General features: G+C 36.1%; 2 protein-coding genes across 2 annotated transcripts; one reads left to right on the top strand and one right to left on the bottom strand.

The window, feature by feature from the left end:
• Nucleotides 1–4,711: 4,711 nt before the first annotated feature.
• Nucleotides 4,712–11,012, bottom strand: LOC133806942 (protein FAR1-RELATED SEQUENCE 4-like). The gene is made up of 5 exons (XM_062245035.1): nt 10,831–11,012; nt 10,671–10,723; nt 5,402–6,027; nt 5,024–5,323; nt 4,712–4,771 (listed from the first exon to the last, which is right to left on the bottom strand). Exons 1-5 carry the CDS (start codon nt 11,010–11,012, stop codon nt 4,712–4,714), a joined length of 1,221 nt encoding a protein of 406 aa, XP_062101019.1.
• A 979-nt stretch (nt 11,013–11,991) lies between these two features.
• Nucleotides 11,992–14,156, top strand: LOC133806943 (WPP domain-interacting tail-anchored protein 1-like). The gene is made up of 5 exons (XM_062245036.1): nt 11,992–12,029; nt 12,123–12,336; nt 12,472–12,669; nt 13,650–13,784; nt 13,878–14,156. Exons 1-5 carry the CDS (start codon nt 11,992–11,994, stop codon nt 14,154–14,156), a joined length of 864 nt encoding a protein of 287 aa, XP_062101020.1.
• The last annotated feature ends 7,195 nt before the right edge of the window (nt 14,157–21,351 follow it).

Here is a 21,351-nt window from a genome sequence, read left to right on the forward strand (position 1 = left end):
CAAGAACAAAATATGATTCTCAATACTTTTTGTTTTAAGAATGTTTTTATTGCTCACTGAACCTCGAAATCAAGAGTTGTGGAACTCTGACCCACTTATATGTTAGGTAGTTATAGTTATTTTTCAATGATAATGGTAACTTTGTTCTTGTCAATAGAAAGTTAGAGAAGATATGGGAAAGGTTTAGTCACGCCCCACTGACCCTTTGCTACTAACATAAGTATTGGAAATGGGAGATGTGGTCTCTTCAAGGGGCTCAAGTACCAACTTTTGTAGAGGAAGGAGTCAGCGTTTTTTGCTGAAAGATGGGAATTTTTGTGCTTGATATCATAAACTTACCATATGAGTTTACCAATGAGAATTACTTCCCAAGTGGTACTATTAACACCAAGTCTTCAAGTGCTTTTGTAAGCAACTTGTCTTTAATGAATGAGGTAGTTTATATGTATTCATAGATAATAATGAGATGTTTATGCCTAGTGGAGCAGAGAATGCTTATAGTGCAAACTATATTACGATATGATTATCAATTGTGTAAATTTCTTCTCAAACCAAAATCTTAAATTTGATAGGATGAAGCATATATAGACTAAACAACAATTCCTTCTTTAAAATTTTGTCTTCTCTGTTCTCCTAAACAAGAAACATTGCATAATGCTAGGGTTACCACTAGTTATAATTCAAGTCTCTTTAAACAACAATGTTTTAAATTTAAACTACTAAGCTTTATATTTAAACCCCTAACCTTTAAATGTAAATCGTTTGTCTAAAAATTTAAATAGCCATTATTTTTCTTGAACAAGTAACATTGTAAACTCCTAACCTTTAAATTTAAACCACTTTCCTAGAAATTTAAACAACAATCCAAATTGCATCAAATTTTGAACCACAAGGTTAAATGACATCAAATTTTGAACCACAATGCTAAATGGCATCAAGCTTTGAAAATAATTTATAAATTTTTATCCGTTAAGATCTACTTATAAATCAATTCTCTTTAAACCACAATGTTTTAAATTTTGAACCACAAGGATAAATGGATTCAAATTTTGATTCATAATTTATAAATTTATATCCATTAAGTTATATTTATAATCCAAGTCTCTTTAAACCACAATGTTTTAAATTTAAACCACTCCCTTACAAATTTAAACCACAAACCAAATGACATCAATTTTTGAACCACATGGCTAAATGGAATCAAATTTTGAACCATAATTTATAAATTTTTATCCATTAAGCTGTATTTATAATCCAAGTATCTTTAAACCACAATGTTTTAAATTTAAACCACTAAGCTTTAAATTTAAACCCTTAAACTTTAAAATTAACCTCTTTCATAAAAATTTAAACCACAATCCGTATGGCATCAAATTTTGAACCACATGGCTAAATGGAATCAAATTTTGAACCATAATTTATAAATTTTTATCCATTAAGCTATATTTATAATCCAAGTCTCTTTAAACCACAATGTCTTAAATTTAAACCACTAAGCTTTAAATTTAAACCCCTAAACTTTAAAATTAAACCTCTTTCATGAAAATTTAAACCACAATCCAAATGGCATCAAAATATATCAGTTAAGCTCTATTTATAATCCAAGTATCTTTAAATCACTAAGCATTAAATTTAAACCGTTAAGCTTTAAATTTAAACCACTTGCATAAGAATTTAAACCACAAACCAAATGGTTTCAAATTTTGAACCCCTAGGCTAAATATCATCAAATTGTGATTCACAATTTACGAATTTTTATCCACTCAGCTCTATTTATAATACAAATTGCTTTTACCCTCAATGTTTTAATCTTTAAATTTAAGCCACTAAGGTTTAAATTTAAACCACTTGCCTTAAACTTTAAACCACAAGGCTAAATGGTATCAAATTTTTATCCATTAAGCTCTATTTATAATCCAACACTCTTTTTAACCAACTATGTTTTAAATTTAAACCCCTAAGCTTAAAATTTAAACCCATTGCCTAGAAATTTAAACCGCAAGCCTTAAATGGCTTAACCTATGAACAACTAAACTTAAATGATATCAAAATTAAATCCACAAGGTTTAAGTTTTAATTCTTTAGTCTTAAAACATAAACATAAACATTCTCTGTTTAATCATTACGTTTAAAATTTAAACCCCTATCCTTTAAATTTAAATCAGAAGTTGTGATTGGAAAAAAAAAATTATAAACCATTAAGCTTTAAATGTAAACCACTAAGGTTTAAATTTAAACCACTTGCCTAAAACTTTAAACCACAATCCAAAAGGCATCAAATTTTGAACCACATGGCTAAATATAATCAAATTTTGAACCACAACTCTAAATGGAATCAAATTTTAAACCACAATTATAAATTTTTCTGTTAAGCTCTATTTATAATCCTAGTCTCTTTAGACAACAATGACTTACCAAATGACATCAAATTTGAAACCCCTTGGCTAAATGGCATCAAATTCTGAACCCCTGAGCTAAACATCAAAATTTGAACTACAAGGCTAAATATCATCAAATTTTGATTCACAATTTATGAATTTTTATCCATTCAGCTCTATTCATAATCAAAGCCTCTTTTACCCTCAATGTTATGAATTTTAAACCATTAAGCTTTAAATGTAAACCACTAAGGTTTAAATTTAAACCACTTGCCTAAAACGTTAAACCACAATGCTAAATGGTATCAAATTTTTATACAGTAAGCTCTACTTATAATCAAACTCTATTTAACCAATTATTTTTAATTTTAAAACCCTAAACTTTAAATTTAAACCTAATTTCTTTATTGGTCAAAAATTTTAGACCAGAAGTTGTTAGTGGCAAAAAAAAAAAAAAAATTATTTTAGGTATGAACTGGGCGCCGCGGCCCAAATAAATTAGAGCCGCGGCTCGCAGTGACATTATTTGCCATTTTTTGTTACATTCTGAGTGTCGCGGCTCTAATATCTAAAGGGTCTGTGCACCGCGGCGGGGTAAATGGCACCAAATTTTAATAGCGATTTTAAAAAATTTATCCATTAAGCTCTATTTATAATCCAAGTCTATTTAAACCACTAAGCTTTAATTTTAAACCGTTTTGCTTTAAATTTAAACCACTTACCTAAGAATGTAAACCACAAACCAAATGGCATCAAATATTGAACCACTAGGCTAAATGGTATCAATTTTTGAACCACAAGACTAAATAACATCAAAATTTGAACCACAATTTATGAATTTTTAAACATTCAGCTCTATTTACTATCCAAGTCTCTTTTACCCTCAATGTTTAAAATTTAAACCCCTAAGCTTTAAATGTAAACCACTAAGGTTTAAATTTAAACCACTTGCCTAAAATTTTAAACCACAATTCAAATAGCATCAAATTTTGATCCCCAATGCTAAATGGCATCAAATTTTGAACCACAAGGATAAATTGAATCAAATTTTTATACATTTAGATCTACTTATAATTCAAATTTCTTTAAACCAAAGTTTTTTAATTTAAACCACTAAGGTTTAAATGTAAACCATTTTCCTAAAACTTTAAACCACAATGCAAATGGCATCAAATTTTGGACCACATGGCTAAATGGAATCAAATTTTGAACCACAAGACTAAATGGCATCAAATTTTTATATATTAAGCTCTATTTATAATCCAACTATCTTTAACCAACTATGTTTTAAATTTAAACCACTGAACTTTAAATTTAAATCACAAGGCTTAAAATTTAAACCCCTTGCCTAGAAATTTAAACCGCAAGCCTGAAATGGCTTAAGCTATGAACCAATAAACTTAAATGACATCAAAATTTAATCCACAAGGTTTAAGTTTTAATCCTTTAGAATTAAATCATAAACATACTCTCCTTAATCATTACATTTTAAATTTAAACCCCTATTCTTTAAATTTAAATTTAAACCTAATTTCTTTATTGGTAAAAAAATTAGACAAGAAGTTGTGATTGGCAAAAAAAAAATTATATATATTATTAAGGGTACTAACTGTGCGCTGCGGCACAAATGCATTAAAGCCGCGGCGCACAGTGATTTAAATTGTCATTTTTTTTCTTTCATTCTGAGCGTCGTGACTCTACTGTCTAAAGGTGCTGTGCGCTGTGGCGGGATAAATGGCATCTAATTTTGAACTCAAATTTAAATTATTTTTATCCATTAAGCTATTTTTATAATCCAAGTCTCTTTAAACAAATAAGTTTTAAATTTAAACCGTTAAGTTTTAAATTTAAACCACTTGCCTAAGAATTTAAACCACTAAGCTTTAAATTTAAACCACTAAGGTTTAAATGTAAACCACTTTCATAAAACTTTAGACCACAATGAAAATGGCTTCAAATTTTGAACCACATGCCTAAATGGAATCAAATTTTGAACCACAAGGCTAAATGGTATTAAATTTTTATCCATTAAGCTCTATTTATAATCCAACTCTATTTAACCAACTATGTTTTAATTTTAAACCCCTAAGCTTAAAATTTAAACCCCTAAGCTTTAAATTTAAACACCTTGCCTAGAAATTTAAACCGCAAGCCTTAAATAAATAAGATTAATTGATAAATTTGTCATAATTTCTAGATGATAATCTATCATCTTTTATAACCTTTTTCTGTCAAATTCATCTCTCACTAATATCAATTCCTATTTTTCATAAATTAAATACATAATAATATAATAAAAAACAAGATGTACTTTAATAAATGTATAAACATTCTTATCCACAAGTCCACAACGCAACAAATATGTATAACATTGCATCTTTATAGTCTTTAGACTGCAACAGATAACAACAGTTCATGCTTTCATGCATAATGCACAGTACTCAAGGACAATAATCAATCTCAATGATCATGATATGTATGCAATTCACAACTCAATGTTATCCTTCTTTTAGAATTGGTTGGCTTTTACAATTCTTTCTATTATGTCCCAATGTTCCGCAATTTCCACACTTGACTGTTCGAACATGCTTGGGAAATTCTCCTGTTGATGGAATTCTTTTTTTCTTGGGACGTCCTTGTTTTACTTTGAATTTTGGAGCTTTCATGCTATCTCCTTTAATTTCATCTGGGACACTCCAATCAACTTTATCTGGAAGAGGATTAATTGATCCTACATATGTCTGTTTCAAAACAGAATTTTTATACCAATTTGAGCAAAATTTGTACTTGTCCAAGTACTTGCTTTCAATTGTTGCAATAGCATGTGCACATAGAATTCCCTTTAGTTGAAATTCATTACATGTGCACATATGTTGTTCCAAGTCGACAATAAACACTCGATCACCATATGCGACACTAGATTTCATTGCATCAATTGCATCTACCTGTGAAACAATACAATTATTAAGCAATAAATTTAAAAGCTGAACAAAAAGAAAATAAATGTAACTTTAATAACATACCTTCATTCGAAATGCCACATCAAGTTTGATCTCCATTTCATCATTTTCCCATTTTGTCACCTCAACAAATTGGTTGATTGCTGCTTCTTTTCTTGATGAAAACCATCTTTGAAGCATCTCTCTTATAGCTTCTATTAACGACGTTATAGGAAATTCTCTCGCATGCACAATTGCTGCATTTATAGATTCGGCAATGTTACTTGTAAGAATGTTATACCTTTTCGTTGGAAAGAATGGCCGAGCCCATTTTTCTGGTTTTGCTTCCAAAAGATAAGTGGTCATTTTAGGGATATTTTTTTGTAATTCAGCCATGGCAGAATAATATTCTTGAGCTGAGTACACTCTTGAAGCAGTTTCAAATATGGCATGCACATGTAATCCCCTAAACTTAGTCCTTAGATTTTGCTTCAAATGATAAAGACAAACTCCATGATATACACCAGGATACACTTGTTCAACTGCATTTTTGATGCTTTTATGCCTGTCAGATACTATGCACAAGTTTTCTCGATCTCCTATTGCTTCTTTTAGTCTTGTAAAGAACCATATCCATGCATTGTCATTTTCTGAATCCCCAATTCCAAAGGCGAGCGGAAAAATTTGATTGTTTCCATCTTTAACACAAGCTGCATACAGTGTACCTCCACATTTCGTCTTTAAAAATGTTCCTGTTGACGGTGAGAACTCGTCAACTAAGTTGAGTTGGAAAAAATTATCAAGTCGAGATCCCTAATGGAAAAGCTGTAGAAACTTAAAAAATAACTCAAGAGCAACGACAGAACAATAATGGAGAAATCAATCTTTCATTCACTCTCAAGCCCTTGCTATAGTAAAATTTCCAACCCCTTTTCAGGTGATGTTAGAGTTCCTTTTATAGTAGGCTCTAATGGCCCTTGGTACATGGTTTTCCAGGAGACCAAGGGGTACATAAGTACTATGCCAGGGGAGTGGCTTCAGAGGTTGTGGTCGTACATCCAGTACAGGAGCAGGTGTCAGGAGGATGTCTCCACTACTTGTCCGTACTCATGCCAGAGGAGTGGTGGCAGACGTAGTGGTGCAGGTGGTAGTGGTGTCGACTCTGACTCCTGGCCATAGACGTACGGGCCATAACTCCTATCCTTGCATACCCACTCCTGGCGTTCCCACTACTTGTCTGGTAGGGGTACCATATCCGTACTCTGACTTCTTCAGGTTTGTGGGTACATTCCATATTCATGCGTGTACCTTGCCCCTTGTGAGTATTCTCACCTCCAAGGCCATGGGCACGGGACCATGGGGCCGAGGCCATGGGTGCAAGGCCATGGGGCGAGGCCGTGGGGCCGAGAGCATGGGCGAGGCCGTGGGGCCGAGTGCATGGGCGAGGCCATGGGGCGAGGCCGTGGGGTCGAGTGCATGGGGGAGGCCATGGGGCCGAGTGCATGGGCGAGGCCATGGGGCGAGGCCATGGGGCGAGGCCGAGTGCATGGGCGAGGCCATGGGGCGAGGCCGTGGGGCCGAGTGCATGGGCGAGGCCATGGGGCGAGGCCGTGGGGTCGAGTGCATGGGGGAGGCCATGGGGCCGAGTGCATGGGCGAGGCCATGGGGCGAGGCCGAGTGCATGGGCGAGGCCATGGGGCGAGGCCATGGGGCCGAGTGCATGGGCGAGGCCATGGGGCCGAGGGCATGGGCGCAAGGCCATGGGGCCGAGGCCGTAGGGGAAGGGCAGCCTTGCATAGCGAGGCCCCTTAGGTCCTTCCGGGCACTTTCGTTAAGGGCTCCTGTGAGACATGGGTCTCGCGTCGGACAAGATATTAGGCTGCTTTGGTTACTCGAGGCTAATTGAGGGAAACTGTTGACTATGGCCCTGGTCAATTTTTGGCATTCACACTTGCCCCCCGAGTCTATGAGGAAGTCTTTAGGCTTCCTGGTAGACTCATATTAATGCTACACTCCCTATGCTCTGGCGGTATTGCTGGGTGATCCGTGCCCGTTGGTGCACTTTGCTTACTTGTAAGGATATATTGACCCCTTGGGTCTTTGCTATCCTTTTATGTGTTTTTCTTATTCTTCTTCTTTTTATCTCTCTCTTTTTTTTTTTTTAATCACTCTCGAGATCCTTTGGAACCCACACGAAAGGGGGTTCGGTAGGTCTCTCTTTGGTGCATCTTGATTGTATCTATAAAGATATATTGACCCCTTGGGTTCTAGTTATCCTTTTATATATTTTTGTGCGCGCTTATTATTTGTTGCGAGAAGCGTCCTTCTCCTCATTAGGCATAGTACTATTTTTGCAAGCGTCTTCTTTGAGACCCTTTTTGCAAGCGTCTTCTTTGAGACCCTTTTTGGAAGCGTCTACTTTGAGACCCTTTTTGCATGCGTCTACTTTGGAGACCCTTTTTGGAAGCGTCTACTTTGGAGACCCTTTTTGCAGGCGTCTACTTATGAGGTGATCTCTCCTCAGGTGGGGACTTTCACGGCTAGATGGTCTTCATTCGATCTCAGACTTGGTTAGTGACCCCTCTAGGACGATGCCCCCCTTTTATATGGAGTCCCCAGACATATTGGTAGTATGGCCACTGGAGGGAGGTTCGCTTTCTTCATCATGGAGGTTCTTATGGCCCTCTTCCACAAGTATGTACTTCTGTGCTCTCTCTCGAAGTCGTCCAAACTCGAAACTTCTCTTTTGAGCATGTTACTCCATAACCTGCTTCCTGGATGAACTCCGGCTGTAATAGCCATCTTGCGCTCCGCTTTGGTTAAATCTCCCACCTTTGTTGCTTCTATACTGAACCTATGGATGTAGTCCTTCAAACTTTCATTCTCGCCTTGTTTGATGTTAGCGAGGCTGGTAGTTGGCATGATGTAGTCACACGCTGCGTGGTGTTGCTGAAGAAATTCATCAGAGAATTGTTGCCATGACTTGATTGTTCCTGGCCCTAACCTCCTGAACCACTTGTATGTCACTCCTTTAAGCGTAACGACGAAGCAATGACACTTTGCTCTGCTGTTGACCCCTCTTATCCTCATCAAGTTATTGAAGGAGTCTAAGTGATATTTTGGGTCTGTAGTACCCTCGTACGGAGTCATGCGAGGCTCTCTGAAGCCACTGGGCATTCATTCAGTCTGAATATCCCTTGTGAAGGGTGAATTATAGTCGTATTCTCCGTCATCCATGCGCCCCCCCAAGCGCTGTGGTGATCTTATCCTGAGGGCTTCGCATTTTGGTGTCTAGCCCCCTCCTCTTTTTGCATAAGGAGTTTTGCGGGGTCTCGGGCTGATCTCTTGCCTTGGTTGTGCCCCTCGCTGGAACCGCGGGGGGTACGTCTCTTACTTCTGACCTCTCCCCATGGAGCTCTTTTCTTAGGCCAGGGGGTGCCCCTTCTGAGGGGGCTTCGGCCTCGTTCTTACGACCATTACCTTCCCTCCGCCTTTGCTCTTGGGGACCTTTCGTTGGCCTAGGTCCCCCCTGATACTTTGTCTGGGGGGTTTTACTGGCGGAAAGTTGGGTTCCCCCATCATCTACGGGGACAGTGCTTTCCCATTTTTCATGCTCCTTCCCTTTACGCATAGGAGGGGGTGTGCCTGACTTTCGTCGCAGTAGGTCATCTAAAACCTTTTGCATGTTCTCTATCTGGGTTTCCAGCTTTCGAGTCTTTTTATATAACTCTTGAATCTCATCCCTATAGAGGCGAGTCCTTGAGCCTGAACTTACCGAGCGTACCCCAGGACTCTTGCTTGGCCCGTGTGTAACGACTCAAATTCGCTAATAAGGCTTAAGGGCCTTGATTAGTGTGCCAGGAGGGCAGGCTGGGATTTATGTGTGATTTTATGAGTTAAATGCACGGTTATGATTTAAAGCATGTTATTTGGCTATTTGTTTAACTGAGATGCATGGCTATGTTTACTAGTATGCATGTAGGCCCGGATCGTGTTAGAAGGGCGTAATTATAATTTTGGCCATGTTGGGCATAACTGTATTGATATGTGATAATTGTATTCGGTGAATTGTACCACGTGGGTGTGGTTTTATTATTGTGATGCACGTGCCGAGACGGTCTTAGAGAGCTGGTTAACTTAAGAGTCACAACGGGATTTCTATACCCGGCTCGGGAGGAGCCTAGGGGTACTTTGGGAATTTTATGGTTAAGTTGAGATTTAGCGGGTAATGGTTATTGGAGATTTAGTAACCTAGGTAACCATTAGTTACTGCTGTGGGTAACAAGTTTTAAGGTAAAAAGTGATAGAATTGAAATGAAGTGTAAAGACTTAAGTGTCCTTTGAGGTTTAGCTAAGGAAGATTAGTAGGAAAGGGTAAAAGGGTCTTTTGGCAAGGGTTATAGGCAAGTTTCAGCTGGGATTTAAGGGGTTCGGTTTGGGCATTTGGGTTATATGATGGCTTTGCTAAAAATAAAGAGAAGGAGAGTTAGGGTCTTTTGGCAAGGGTTATAGGCGAGGCCGTGGGGCCGAGTGCATGGGCGAGGCCATGGGGCGAGGCCGTGGGGCCGAGTGCATGGGCGAGGCCATGGGGCGAGGCTGTGGGGCCGAGTGCATGGGCGAGGCCATGGGGCAAGGCCGTGGGGCCGAGTGCATGGGCAAGGCCAAGGGGGGGAGGCCGTGGGGCCGAGTGCATGGGCGAGGCCGTGGGGCCGAGTGCATGGGCGAGGACAAGGGGGGGAGGCCGTGGGGCCGAGTGCATGGGCGAGGCCATGGGGCGAGGCCGTGGGGCCGAGTGCATGGGCGAGGCCATGGGGCGAGGCCGTGGGGCCGAGTGCATGGGTGAGGCCATGGGGCGAGGCCATGGGGCTGAGTGCATGGGCGAGGCCATGGGGCGAGGCCGTGGGGCCGAGTGCATGGGCGAGGCCATGGGACGAGGCCGTGGGGCGTGTGGATGGGCGAGGCCATGGGGCCGAGTGCATGGGCGAGGCCATGGGGCGAGGCCATGGGGCCGAGGGCATGGGCGCAAGGCCATGGGGCGAGGCCATGGGGCCGAGTGCATGGGCGAGGCCATGGGGCGAGGCCATGGGGCCGAGGGCATGGGCGCAAGGCCATGGGGCCGAGTGCATGGGCGAGGCCATGGGGCGAGGCCGTAGGGGAAGGGCAGCCTTGCATAGCGAGGCCCCTTAGGTCCTTCCGGGCACTTTCGCTAAGGGCTCGTGTGAGACATGGGTCTCGCGTCGGACAAGATATTAGGCTGCTTTGGTTGCTCGAGGCTAATTAAGGGAAACTGTTGACTATGGCCCTGGTCAATTTTTGGCATTCACAGTTCCATCTACCACTATAACTGGTCTACATTGCTTCCATCCATCCAATGAAGCACCAAAAGCAATAAACATGTATTTAAACCTGTAAAATTTAAAGAAAAAAACGACCAATTCCTAGAGATGTAAGATATGGATTGTAAACAGTTAAACGCTGAATATAGGAATGCAAATCATAAATATTATTCATACCTGTTTTCTTCATCTTTACATACTCTTGTGATAGTTCTTGTGTTGGCCAACTGTAACATATACAAATATGAAGGCAACAATGCATAACTTTCCTCATTTGACCCTCTAACATCATCAGCTGCAAGTGTTTTTTCTCTCCATGCTTTATTGTACGTTACACCTACCCCATGTTCATCTCTCATGTCTCGTATTATTTTCCTTAGTCGATAGGTTGATCCTGGGTCACGAAACTTCTCTTTGAAGTAACTACTGATGACTTTTGCACTTGCTTGTCTATTTGATAACTCGAAAGTAGTCTGATACTTTTGAGCTTCTTGCACATACATACCAGCCACAATTCTCATCTATGCATTTTGCCCAAAATGCTTCTGAACATGATTTTTCAATTCTGTACTGAAAGTATTTCTTGATGGATATTTTCGCAAGTGTATGTTTTAGATCAGTCTTATTCTTGAAAACATAATTGACTCTTATGTCTTCAATCTCCATATTCGGCAACACATGCAGAGGTGATTGAGCTTCTTGCCCGTGTTCTGTAATTTTGTTGGATTCTTGTGTTGAGGCGCTCTTCATCTTGCTAGTGCTTGCAGTATTCGTATTGGGGTCTGTGAGAGTCAAACTGTGACTTGTTGCATTGCTTGCTAAAGCAGATGGAATGCTAGCTTCTCTTGGCAAAGAAATGGTTTGATTTCTCTGTTCTACTTCAACGATGAGAGGACATTTTTTCAACTCTTCCACAGTCTTGTTCAAGTTTAGATAAACTTGTAAATTCTCATCACTTTCTATCTTCATTCCTTTGCATCAAAAATCAAGTTTGTTGAAATCAATCTTTCATTCAATCTGAGCTCTTTGTATATCTTGTTTACCAATTCCACGTACTTGATATCCTTTTCCACCATCAATATTTTCACTTCATGATCAATATATTTGTTGTTTGCATTCCATCTTCAGTTAAAAACTACAAATAACATTATCTTATCCATTTCCTGCAATAAAAAATAACACAACCATGAGAGCTTATTCCTTTATCTTGGATAGAAATTAAAAAAAAAATCAATTCAATATACTTTTTGCCTTAACTTCACTCAACTCAAGGCAAACACAATTTTTGCAAAACTAAGTGTCAATAATATTTGTGTCTCAATAAGAAGAATCGAAGTAATGCAAAAGATGTTTATCGTGAAGATGAAGATAATAATGTTATTTTACAACAAAATTTAAACCTCAAACATTCAATGGCTCAAAATTTAAACTAATACTTTCATAATTTACAACATTGTTCTTAAAATTAGGATTCAATCTGCTGAACAACAAAGACATATTTTGAGGATGCTGGAAAAATCTTTGGCAAGTGAAATGGATCTCGAAAAGAAAATGACAGCATTAAGACAAGTTGAAGAAGTGCTAAATCAAAGGTTGGTCTCATCAGAACAAGAAGTATACTGCATGGGAGATGAAACAAAAGATGTTCGGGAAAGATTGTTTGTGGCGGATAATATGGCTGTGGTTTCAGTGGGAATTTCAAAAGAGCTGTTGGGTCAATTGCAGACACTCCAGCTGAGTTTTAAAAGTTCAGCTTCTCGGCTGAGATCAAAGTTGGAAAGTAGCAATGCAAAATTTAATGATTTGCTTGTTGCATAGACAAACGAACTAAAATCCAATTTGAGAGATGCTGAAGATAAAATAATTCTTGCCAATTCAAAAGCCTTTACTTTGGGTGAAAAGGTCAGATTGCTTGATAAAGAGCTGAAAGAATCTGTGTTTCTGTTGCTGAATGCAAAGTATTCTGTAGATGGGAGTCAGGAAGAGCTTAATGCTCTATGTTCCATAATCAATGAAGTACCATCTTGCACTTCTATAAGACCAAGAAAATCACTAGCAAAAAGTATATATATTGTGTAGTTGGGAAACAAAGAAAATTGCTAAAACTCACTTACTCATGACATATCCATAAAAGGAATTAAGAATGCACTTTCGAGTGAGTTGTAAAGAATCATATAATAGTTTTTAGTTACCATTATTATTACATATAATAAAAATAGTTTATGATCTTCCAAAAGTAAATAGTTGTTATTCTTTGCATAAGGTTTTTTGTTATGTGATAGATCTTTCTTAGGTAATAACAATTATCTCTTAGTTCCAAATCCAATAATGAAATTTCTCAAGAACAACTTTATTAATAACAATGAAAGATTTACAAATGAGCATATGAGAGGCTCAAACTCTCGTACCCCAGCATTTCAAGAGGGCTGATATCTCCACCAAAGTTTAAATTATAAATCTAGTATATTTAAACCCTTAGTTTTGAAATTTAAACCACTAAGCTTTAAATTTAAACCACAAGGCTTAAAATTTAAACTACTTGCATTAAAATTTAATCCGCAAGTCTTAAATAACTTAAAATATGAACCACTAAACTTAAATGGCATCAAAATTTAATCCACAAGGTTTAAGTTTTATTCATTTAGGCTTAAGTCATAAACATACTCTATTTTAATCTATATAATGTAATGTGTGAATCTAATATAAAATCTTTATAATTTTAAACCAAATGTCTTAAAACTTAAACCACTATTTATAAATCTGAACCACAAGGCTTAAATGACATCATATTTAAACCACAATTTATAAATTTTTATCCATTTAAGCTTAAATTATAAACCAAGTATCTTTAAACCCCTAGGTTTGAAATTTAAACCACTAAGCTTTAAATTTAAACCAGAAGGCTTAAAATTTAAACCACTTGCATTAAAATTTAAACCGCAAGCCTTAAATGGCTTAGATCAAATGTTTCATGGCATTTGTTTGGTCAATTGCAGACACTCCAGCTAAGTTTGAAAAGTTCAGCTACTCGGCTAAAATCAAAGCTTGAAGGTTCGAAGGAAGAATTGAAGGCTAAAGAAAATTCTTTTAGCAAGCTGGAAAGGAGCAATGCAAAATTTAATGACTTGCTTGTTGCATAGACAAACATACTAAAATCAAAATTGAGAGATGCTGAAGATAAAATAATTCTTGCCAATTAAAAAGCCTTTACTTTGGGTGAAAAGGTCAGATTGCTTGATAAAGAGCTGAAAGAATCTGAGTTTCTGCTGCTGATTGCAAAGTATTCTGTAGATGGTAGTCAGGAAGAGATTAATGCTCTATGTTGCATAATCAATGAAATGGAAAATGTAATTGCAGATTCTGAAGTGAGGATATGTAAAGCAAAAAGTAAGGCTGAAAATGCTGAAACCAAGTGTCCAATATGGAGATTAATGAAGAGCTGGGCCTTCTTAAGAGTGGTCCTCATGCCTCTGACAAGGTTGATTTCCTTGAGAGGCAGTTAAGAGAGTCTGATGTTCAGCTACAATGTTCAGTAACATATGCCAAAGCTAGTCAAGACAAACAAATCCTTCTTTATTCTACAATAGTTGAGCAGTGAGGGCAGAGAAGTCACAGAAAGGAGTTTTCATTGGAGGGGTGGAAGATTCTACCACTAAAGCATTACTGTGAGAAGTGTCGGAAGTCATTGAAGAATCAAGAAAGTAAAAGAAACAAGAGAAAGCTGAAGAAGAGGATTGATAATTTTGGCTGATAGCATTTAAAGAATAGAAAGTGTTTGATAAAAGCTCTGATCAAGTAATGGATTGAGCTACTGAGCTTTGTATTTATAGTGTTTCATTAATACACCAAAACAATATTTTAACAGCTGTATCCTTACCCAGTTGTTCATTTAGGTAAACAGTTACATAAAAACAAACTCTAAATTAATTTAACAGAACCTTAGTATAATATCTAACATAATCATGCCAATTAACAAAAGCTTTCATTGAGTTCAAGCTACAGACCTTCAAATTTAATGTCAGGATAAAATCTAATTATTTGTTCAAGCTGGCAACAGTGTTTGTTTACTTAGATCAAGACCTGCTCTATCAAGTACAAACCTACAGAAAATATAAAATCAATTAAACCAACAATTTTGGACAAATAGGTACAAGAATAATGATCCCAGAAATGGCCATCACACATGTCAATCATCAGACAAGTTTAAGAATTTATTCCAGTATATTTAATTCCAAATCAAAGAGCCAAATGTAGCATTAAAATAAAAACATATAAATTTGAAAATCATATAAATAAAGATCAACAAACTCTTTTTTATACCAGAAATTTATAGTTTACATAGAGGCATTTTATTAACAATCTCCTAGCACTATAAATTTGTGAAAATGAAGAAAAACTCTCCATGATAATGATAATAATCCCAGTGGCAGATTTTTTGCAATAACATAGTCACAGTTTTATTGAGTAATTTTAACAAACACTTAGAAGGCATTTTAAATTATGTATAATATGAAATATTCAATTTCATTTAACTTCACTAAATTTTTATACACACATGAATGTTAATTTATATGTATGATTGCAACAAACACATACAGTTCAAAAAATTTTAAAAAAAATAAAAATTGAGGAAGGAGGAAGAGAGAAATTTAGTCTTAAAAGAAAGAAGAACTCACCAAGCAGATTTGAGTGGTTGTGGCAGAGGAACAGAAGGGGAAAATTGATGAACAACAGTGCAATGGAGATGGTGGAACAGCAGTGCAGTGGAGATGGTGGTGGAAAATCGATGAGAGAAAGAGAAATCAATGGTGGTAGAAAATCGATGGGAGAAGGAGAAATCGATGGTGGTGGAGAAATTGATGGGAGAGGGAGAAATCGATGGTGGTGGAAAAAATTGATTGGAGAGGAAGATATCGATTCAGGAAGAGCTATAACTATAAAACCGGTATGAGTAAGGGTAATATAGGAATCACAGCTATAAAATCGGGTATATTTAGTTAAGAGTTTGATGCTGGGTATATTTAGTTAAGTATGTCTAAAAACGGGTATATATGAAAAAGACCCATATATCTTCCTTCCCAAAAACATAAGATATACATGAAAATTTATAGATGCAAGGAAGCCATTCAATGGGTCATTTATGATATATATAGATTTTCTTTTTCTTCTTTTTTCTTGAAAAAAACACTGATAACTTACAAGTGGGCATGCATTTCAGTTAACTCATAATATAAGTGAAATCTTGAAAGAAAATAAAAGGTTAAAAAAACTTCTATAGAAAAAAAAGAAAAGAAAAATGGAGATAAACTTCTAAAGCTAAAATATATATACTATACTACACAATTAATTTATTTTTTTTTTTCTTAATTTTTTTGTTATTGTCTTTTTGTTTCAATTGAATTGATGGGTAATACGTGCATTTTATACTATATATATACATATATATATACATATATATATATATTTACTATTACAGGGACAATTTTCCATTTGGTGAATTCTTGTTTACCCCTCCACCCAATTGATGCTATTAGGTGCATCTCGTTAGAAACATATGATATGGACAAGTTGGAAACTTGCTAGATGAAATAGGATGTTGTTACTGATTTTGACAATCATATAAGGACCCTTATAAACATTGGTTTTATTACTTTTTGTTGTTGAATATATTAGTTTTATTATAAATCTAATTGGTTTATTATATTGATTTTGATTTGGTTTTCATTTGGATTAATCTTATAGTATTGGATAAGTAGCTCATTGCAAGAGGTATGCTTTATTTGATATTTTATTCTTGTTAATTTTGAATTTTTTACAATTTTGAGTAGAAATTGTATAAATTTAGTAGAGTTTGAATATCTTAAATATTCATCCATAGTGAAGTAGGTTATGAGAATTATGTGCTACGGTGATAACAGGAGATTTAGAAATTGTGTGTCTTAGTGAAGTAAGTTATGAGAATTTTGTGTGTTGTGGTGATATAAGGATGAAAACTTGTGTGTTATTTGAATATTTTGATTTGAATCTGACAAATGACTAGATTAGTAAATTTGGGGAAATGTTTTCTGATGTTCTGTGATGTTTTTGCTATTGCATGTGATTCCTAAATGAGTCATGGGCAACTTAATTAGTTGTATGTGAATGTTATTTACTTTTTTTAAGGTTCACAAACTAATGTGTAGTGTTTTGTTATATAATTTGTTGTAGTATGTTGAAGTCGTATTACAAAGTAGAAGGTGGAGAGTACTTTTTCTTACACTAGATAATGTTGAATAAAAAATGGGTGAATCTAAATAGGTATTATTTCATAAAATACTTTTAATTACTAGTAATTTATAGGGCTTACAAAAGAATACATGAATGCAACATGGGAATTTGTAAAAGCGGTAGAAATAAATTATGGTTTTCCAAATACAATAATTTGTTCGTGCAAGAATTGTCGAAACTTATACCATCATCACATTGATGATATTTTTGAGCACTTAGTCTTAAAGGGAATGGATCTATCTTATCGCGTTTGGGTTCATCATGGAGAGAAACCCGTGGAAACATGCATTGAGGAAGCTTCAGATGATATGGATGTGTTTAATTTATACATGACAACTCGCATGGATGGTATGGACAATGATATAGCTTGTAGAGGTGGTGAAGGTGGGGAAGGCAGACAAGTTGATGAAGATCTTCAAAAGAATTTGGAGGATGTTGAAACTCCTTTATATGAAGGATCTAAGAAATATACAAAACTTTCATCAATTGTTGCTTTTTATAAGTTGAAGAATCTAAATGGTTGGATATATACAAGTTTTATTGGAATGTTAGAACTCTACGTGATATGTTTCCAGAAAATAATGTGCTTCTTAATTCTATGTACTCAGTTAAGAAATTTTGGAGAAGTTTTGATTTGAAATATCAAAAGATAGATGCTTGTATTAATGATTGTTGTTTTCTTACAAAGGAGAAGGCTCAAATGGAAGTTTGTCCTAAGTGTAGTGTTTCTAGATGGAAAGTAGATAAACACACAAAGACTATTAGAGTTGGTGAGACAGCCAAAATTTTAAGGTATTTTCTAATAATACGTATATTTAAAAGATTGCATAGATCAAAAGAAATGGCTGAAAACTTAAGGTGGCATTTCACTCATAAAAGTGTTGATGGAAAGATGCGACATCCAGTGGATACACCAGCTTGCGATGCAATTAATGAAAGATGGCCAAATTTTAATCTTGAACCATGCAACCTTAGACTTGGGCTAGCTGCTGATTGAATTAATCCCTTTAAAAATTTAAGCTATACGTATAGTTGGTGGCCAATAATGCTTGTTATTTATAATCTACCACCATGGTTTTGCATGAAAGATGAGAACACATTTTTGTCATTATTTATTCCTGGTCTTAAACAACCTGTAAATGATATTGACATTTATTTGGAGCCACTTATAAAAGACTTAAATGAATTGTGGAATAACGGAGTTCATGCATACTATGCATTTGACAAAATCTTCTTCAATATGAAGGCAATGCTGTTGTGGACCATAAATGATTTTCCTGCATACAGAAATCTTGCTGGATGTACAACCAAAGGTAGAACAACCTGCCCAATTTGTGGGAATCATACGTGTGCAACCAGGCTGAAACATAGTAAAACGTTTTCATTCCAAGGTACTAGGAGATTTCTACTGCTTGATCACCCATATAGGTCTAAAAAATCTTGGTTCAATGGAGCTATAGAAGAAAGAGCCCCCCTCCAATTTTGAGTGGTATAGAAATTGTTGAACAACTAAATCAAATTACTAATGATTTTGGAAAAAAAAAGAACTCTAAGAAGAGAAGTCGTAATGATAAGGTGGAATGAATGTGGAAGAAGAAATCTATATTTTTCAACCTACCATACTATTTTAAAATAAAGTAGAATCAAAATTTCATGCTTATAAAATGCAACTTCAATGAAATTATTATTTTTTTATTTCCACTTTGTAGGTTTTGGTAATTCGTCACAATTTGGATGTTATGCATGTAGAAAAAAAATGTGTGTGTTAGTATTATTAGCACATTGTTGGACTTTAATGGAAAATTCAAAGATCATCTCAATGGTCAATTGGATTTAAAAGATTTTAGTATTAAAAAGGTCTTGCATCCGGTAGAGGAAGAAGGGATTGTACGACTTCCGACACCATCTTACACACTTTCTAAAATAGAGAAAAAATATATTGCCAAATGTTATTTGATTTGAAATTACCTGATGGTTATAGTTCAAACATTAGTAATTGTGTAGTAGTTGAGGAGTGTAAGTTAATGGGCCTTAAGTTTCATTAACTTACACTAGTAATTGTTCCTTGTCTTAATGCAACAATTGCTAATAGTGGTGATACGAGGATTGATGGAGGATGGTCCAAGAGAGGCAATTATAAAACTTAGCAACTTTTTTAATGGCATTTGCCAACATGTTGTTGAAAAAAAGGAGATCATAAAGTTGAAAAAAGAAGTAGTTGAAACAATTTGTTTTTTTTGAAAGATACTTTCTGCGATCATTCTTCGATCTTATGGTACATCTAGTTGTTCACCTTGGACGAGAAGTGCTATTATGTGGTCCTGTCCAATTTCGATTGATGTATCATTTTGAAAGGTAATTACTCATTAATCTTTTATTAATGTAAAATGGATTACCCTTAACTCTCACACTTAATTTGTAGATATATGAAGTTACTTAAAGGGTATGTGAAGCAACTGACACATCCCAAGGGGTCCATTTCCGAATGTTACATTACAGATTAGTCTATGCTTTTTTGTGCATAATTCTTGATACGAACTAGTGAAGAAAGCTCACTAGTTGGACGTAATGAAGATAGTGGTAGTGATGTTATACTTGAAGGTGGTCCACTTAATCGTGGTGTAACTATTACACTAAATGATAATGACCTAGCTAATGCACTTCGCTATGTCTTATTCAATTTAGCAATCATCGAGCCTTATTTAGAGTGAGTTCATCAACATCTTACCTTCTATTTTACCATCATTTAACTTATTAACAGTAAATATGTGTTAAAATATAGGATGCATTTAGAAGAATTGAAGGAGAAGATCAATATTTTAAGAACTAATCATACGTTACTTTGGAAACAACATACTAACATTTTCCTATTGTTGTTAGAAGATAAGGTATGGGCTAAGACACTTATTGTTTTAGTGCTAAATTGACATTATGTTTGAAATTTTATGTGTTAAAAATGTTTTCTTCTACAATTTTCTACTACAGAATTTGATGGAATATTGTCAAGATGGGCACATGGTCCTCGTACAGCAGTCATATGATATAAGGGATTTGTTATTAATGGCAGCGATTTCATACTAAGGATGCAGAAATAACCACACAAAATAGTGGTGTTTATTTGGAAGCAACCACGATGTGTAGATCTAGTGCTAAAGATGATGAACAATTGGCTGATGTTGTAGAATATTATGGGTTAATTAATCAGATAAATATGTAATTGGGCACATGTTGGCAAGGGTGTTAGGAAGATTGATTGGTACACTCTTATAAACTTACACTAAGGACAGAAAGAGTTTGTTAGAGAACCATTTATACTTGCTTTACAAGCTAAACAAATTTTTTAGGCAAGGGAGAGTGAAAATTCAAATTGGTATATTGTGTTAAGGGCTCCACCAAGAGGAAACTATGAGTCAGACATATGGGATGACCAAGATTATGAGAATCCAATTGACGGAAGTTGAAAAGCTACAATATTTTCTTTTTACTTGCAAGATTTATAATCACTACTTTTTTTATGAATTTTTTGGTTTGGTATGAAATTTTTTGTTATTGTACTTCCTAAGTTTTTTATTGTTATGTATTATTCAACACATTACTCTATTTGCTTTGAACATTGAAAGTGTCATATTTCATAGGTTTTTTTTTTTGTGATTTAACTTCAGTGGATAGTTCAAATTATTTCTAATTAAATCTCTTAATCTCATATAGGAACTGTTGTCCATATTTTTCACCTCCGCCATGTGGCAACCCCTAGTGGCTAGCTAGGACGTTTGTGGATATCATTGGGGCATGTTATTCTCCGAGGCCTATAGTCAGAGCAAAGGTCTTCCTAGGTGAGACCTTGTCTTTGACAGTGGGCCGTGGGTGCCTTGGTAAGTTACTCCCCGATGTTCGGTCTTAGAGCTGGAGGTTCTCCAGCTTGAACAGTTAAGGCGAGGGGTCTCGTCTCTCAATTGCCTCCCAGGTCTGAGGTTCTAGTTCTTGGACCTAAGACAAGGAGCAATGTGTCAGTAGGCACGAGTTTTCAGAGTCAGAGGATCGTCTGACAACTTTTATGGGTGATCTGTTAACAGTGTTTTCGAGTGTACGATTCGACAATTCACACACCCACTATGCCGCTTGACACAGAAATAGGTACAGCATGCCCTGACAGTCCCAGGGGCATGTTCCCCGTAAAGTGGTTATCTTTCTACAATGGGCCCCATAAATCTCGTTTGGGCCTTAGTATCTATTCAACGTAGCCCAATGCATTAAATTGGTATTAATCCCCCAATAATGGGAAGAATGTGTATTAATTACTTATGATTATTATTAATGACCCCACCCAATATAAATAGGACTGGGGAGTCTCCTTGTAAAGGGTTTGGTTTTGGATAGAGAGAAAACTATTTATACTCAGAGCAATCCAAACGCTGCCTGAGAATACATCAT

Source organism: Humulus lupulus, chromosome X (genome assembly GCF_963169125.1).
Source record: "Humulus lupulus chromosome X, drHumLupu1.1, whole genome shotgun sequence".
NCBI lineage: Eukaryota > Viridiplantae > Streptophyta > Magnoliopsida > Rosales > Cannabaceae > Humulus > Humulus lupulus.

Excerpts from the sequence above, each read along its gene's own strand:
- LOC133806942 (XM_062245035.1), bottom strand. The coding sequence starts at position 11,012 with ATGAGAGATGAACATGGGGTAGGTGTAACGTACAATAAAGCATGGAGA. Across the intron at positions 10,724-10,830 it reads TGTAAAGATGAAGAAAACAG|GTTTAAATACATGTTTATTG; the intron begins GTATGAATAATA and ends TAAATTTTACAG. Across the intron at positions 6,028-10,670 it reads ATTGGATGGATGGAAGCAAT|CTTGTGTTAAAGATGGAAAC; the intron begins GTAGACCAGTTA and ends CACTGTATGCAG.
- LOC133806943 (XM_062245036.1), top strand. The coding sequence starts at position 11,992 with ATGCAAAAGATGTTTATCGTGAAGATGAAGATAATAAT. Across the intron at positions 12,337-12,471 it reads TGGCGGATAATATGGCTGTG|ACAAACGAACTAAAATCCAA; the intron begins GTTTCAGTGGGA and ends CTTGTTGCATAG. Across the intron at positions 12,670-13,649 it reads TATGTTCCATAATCAATGAA|ACACTCCAGCTAAGTTTGAA; the intron begins GTACCATCTTGC and ends GGTCAATTGCAG.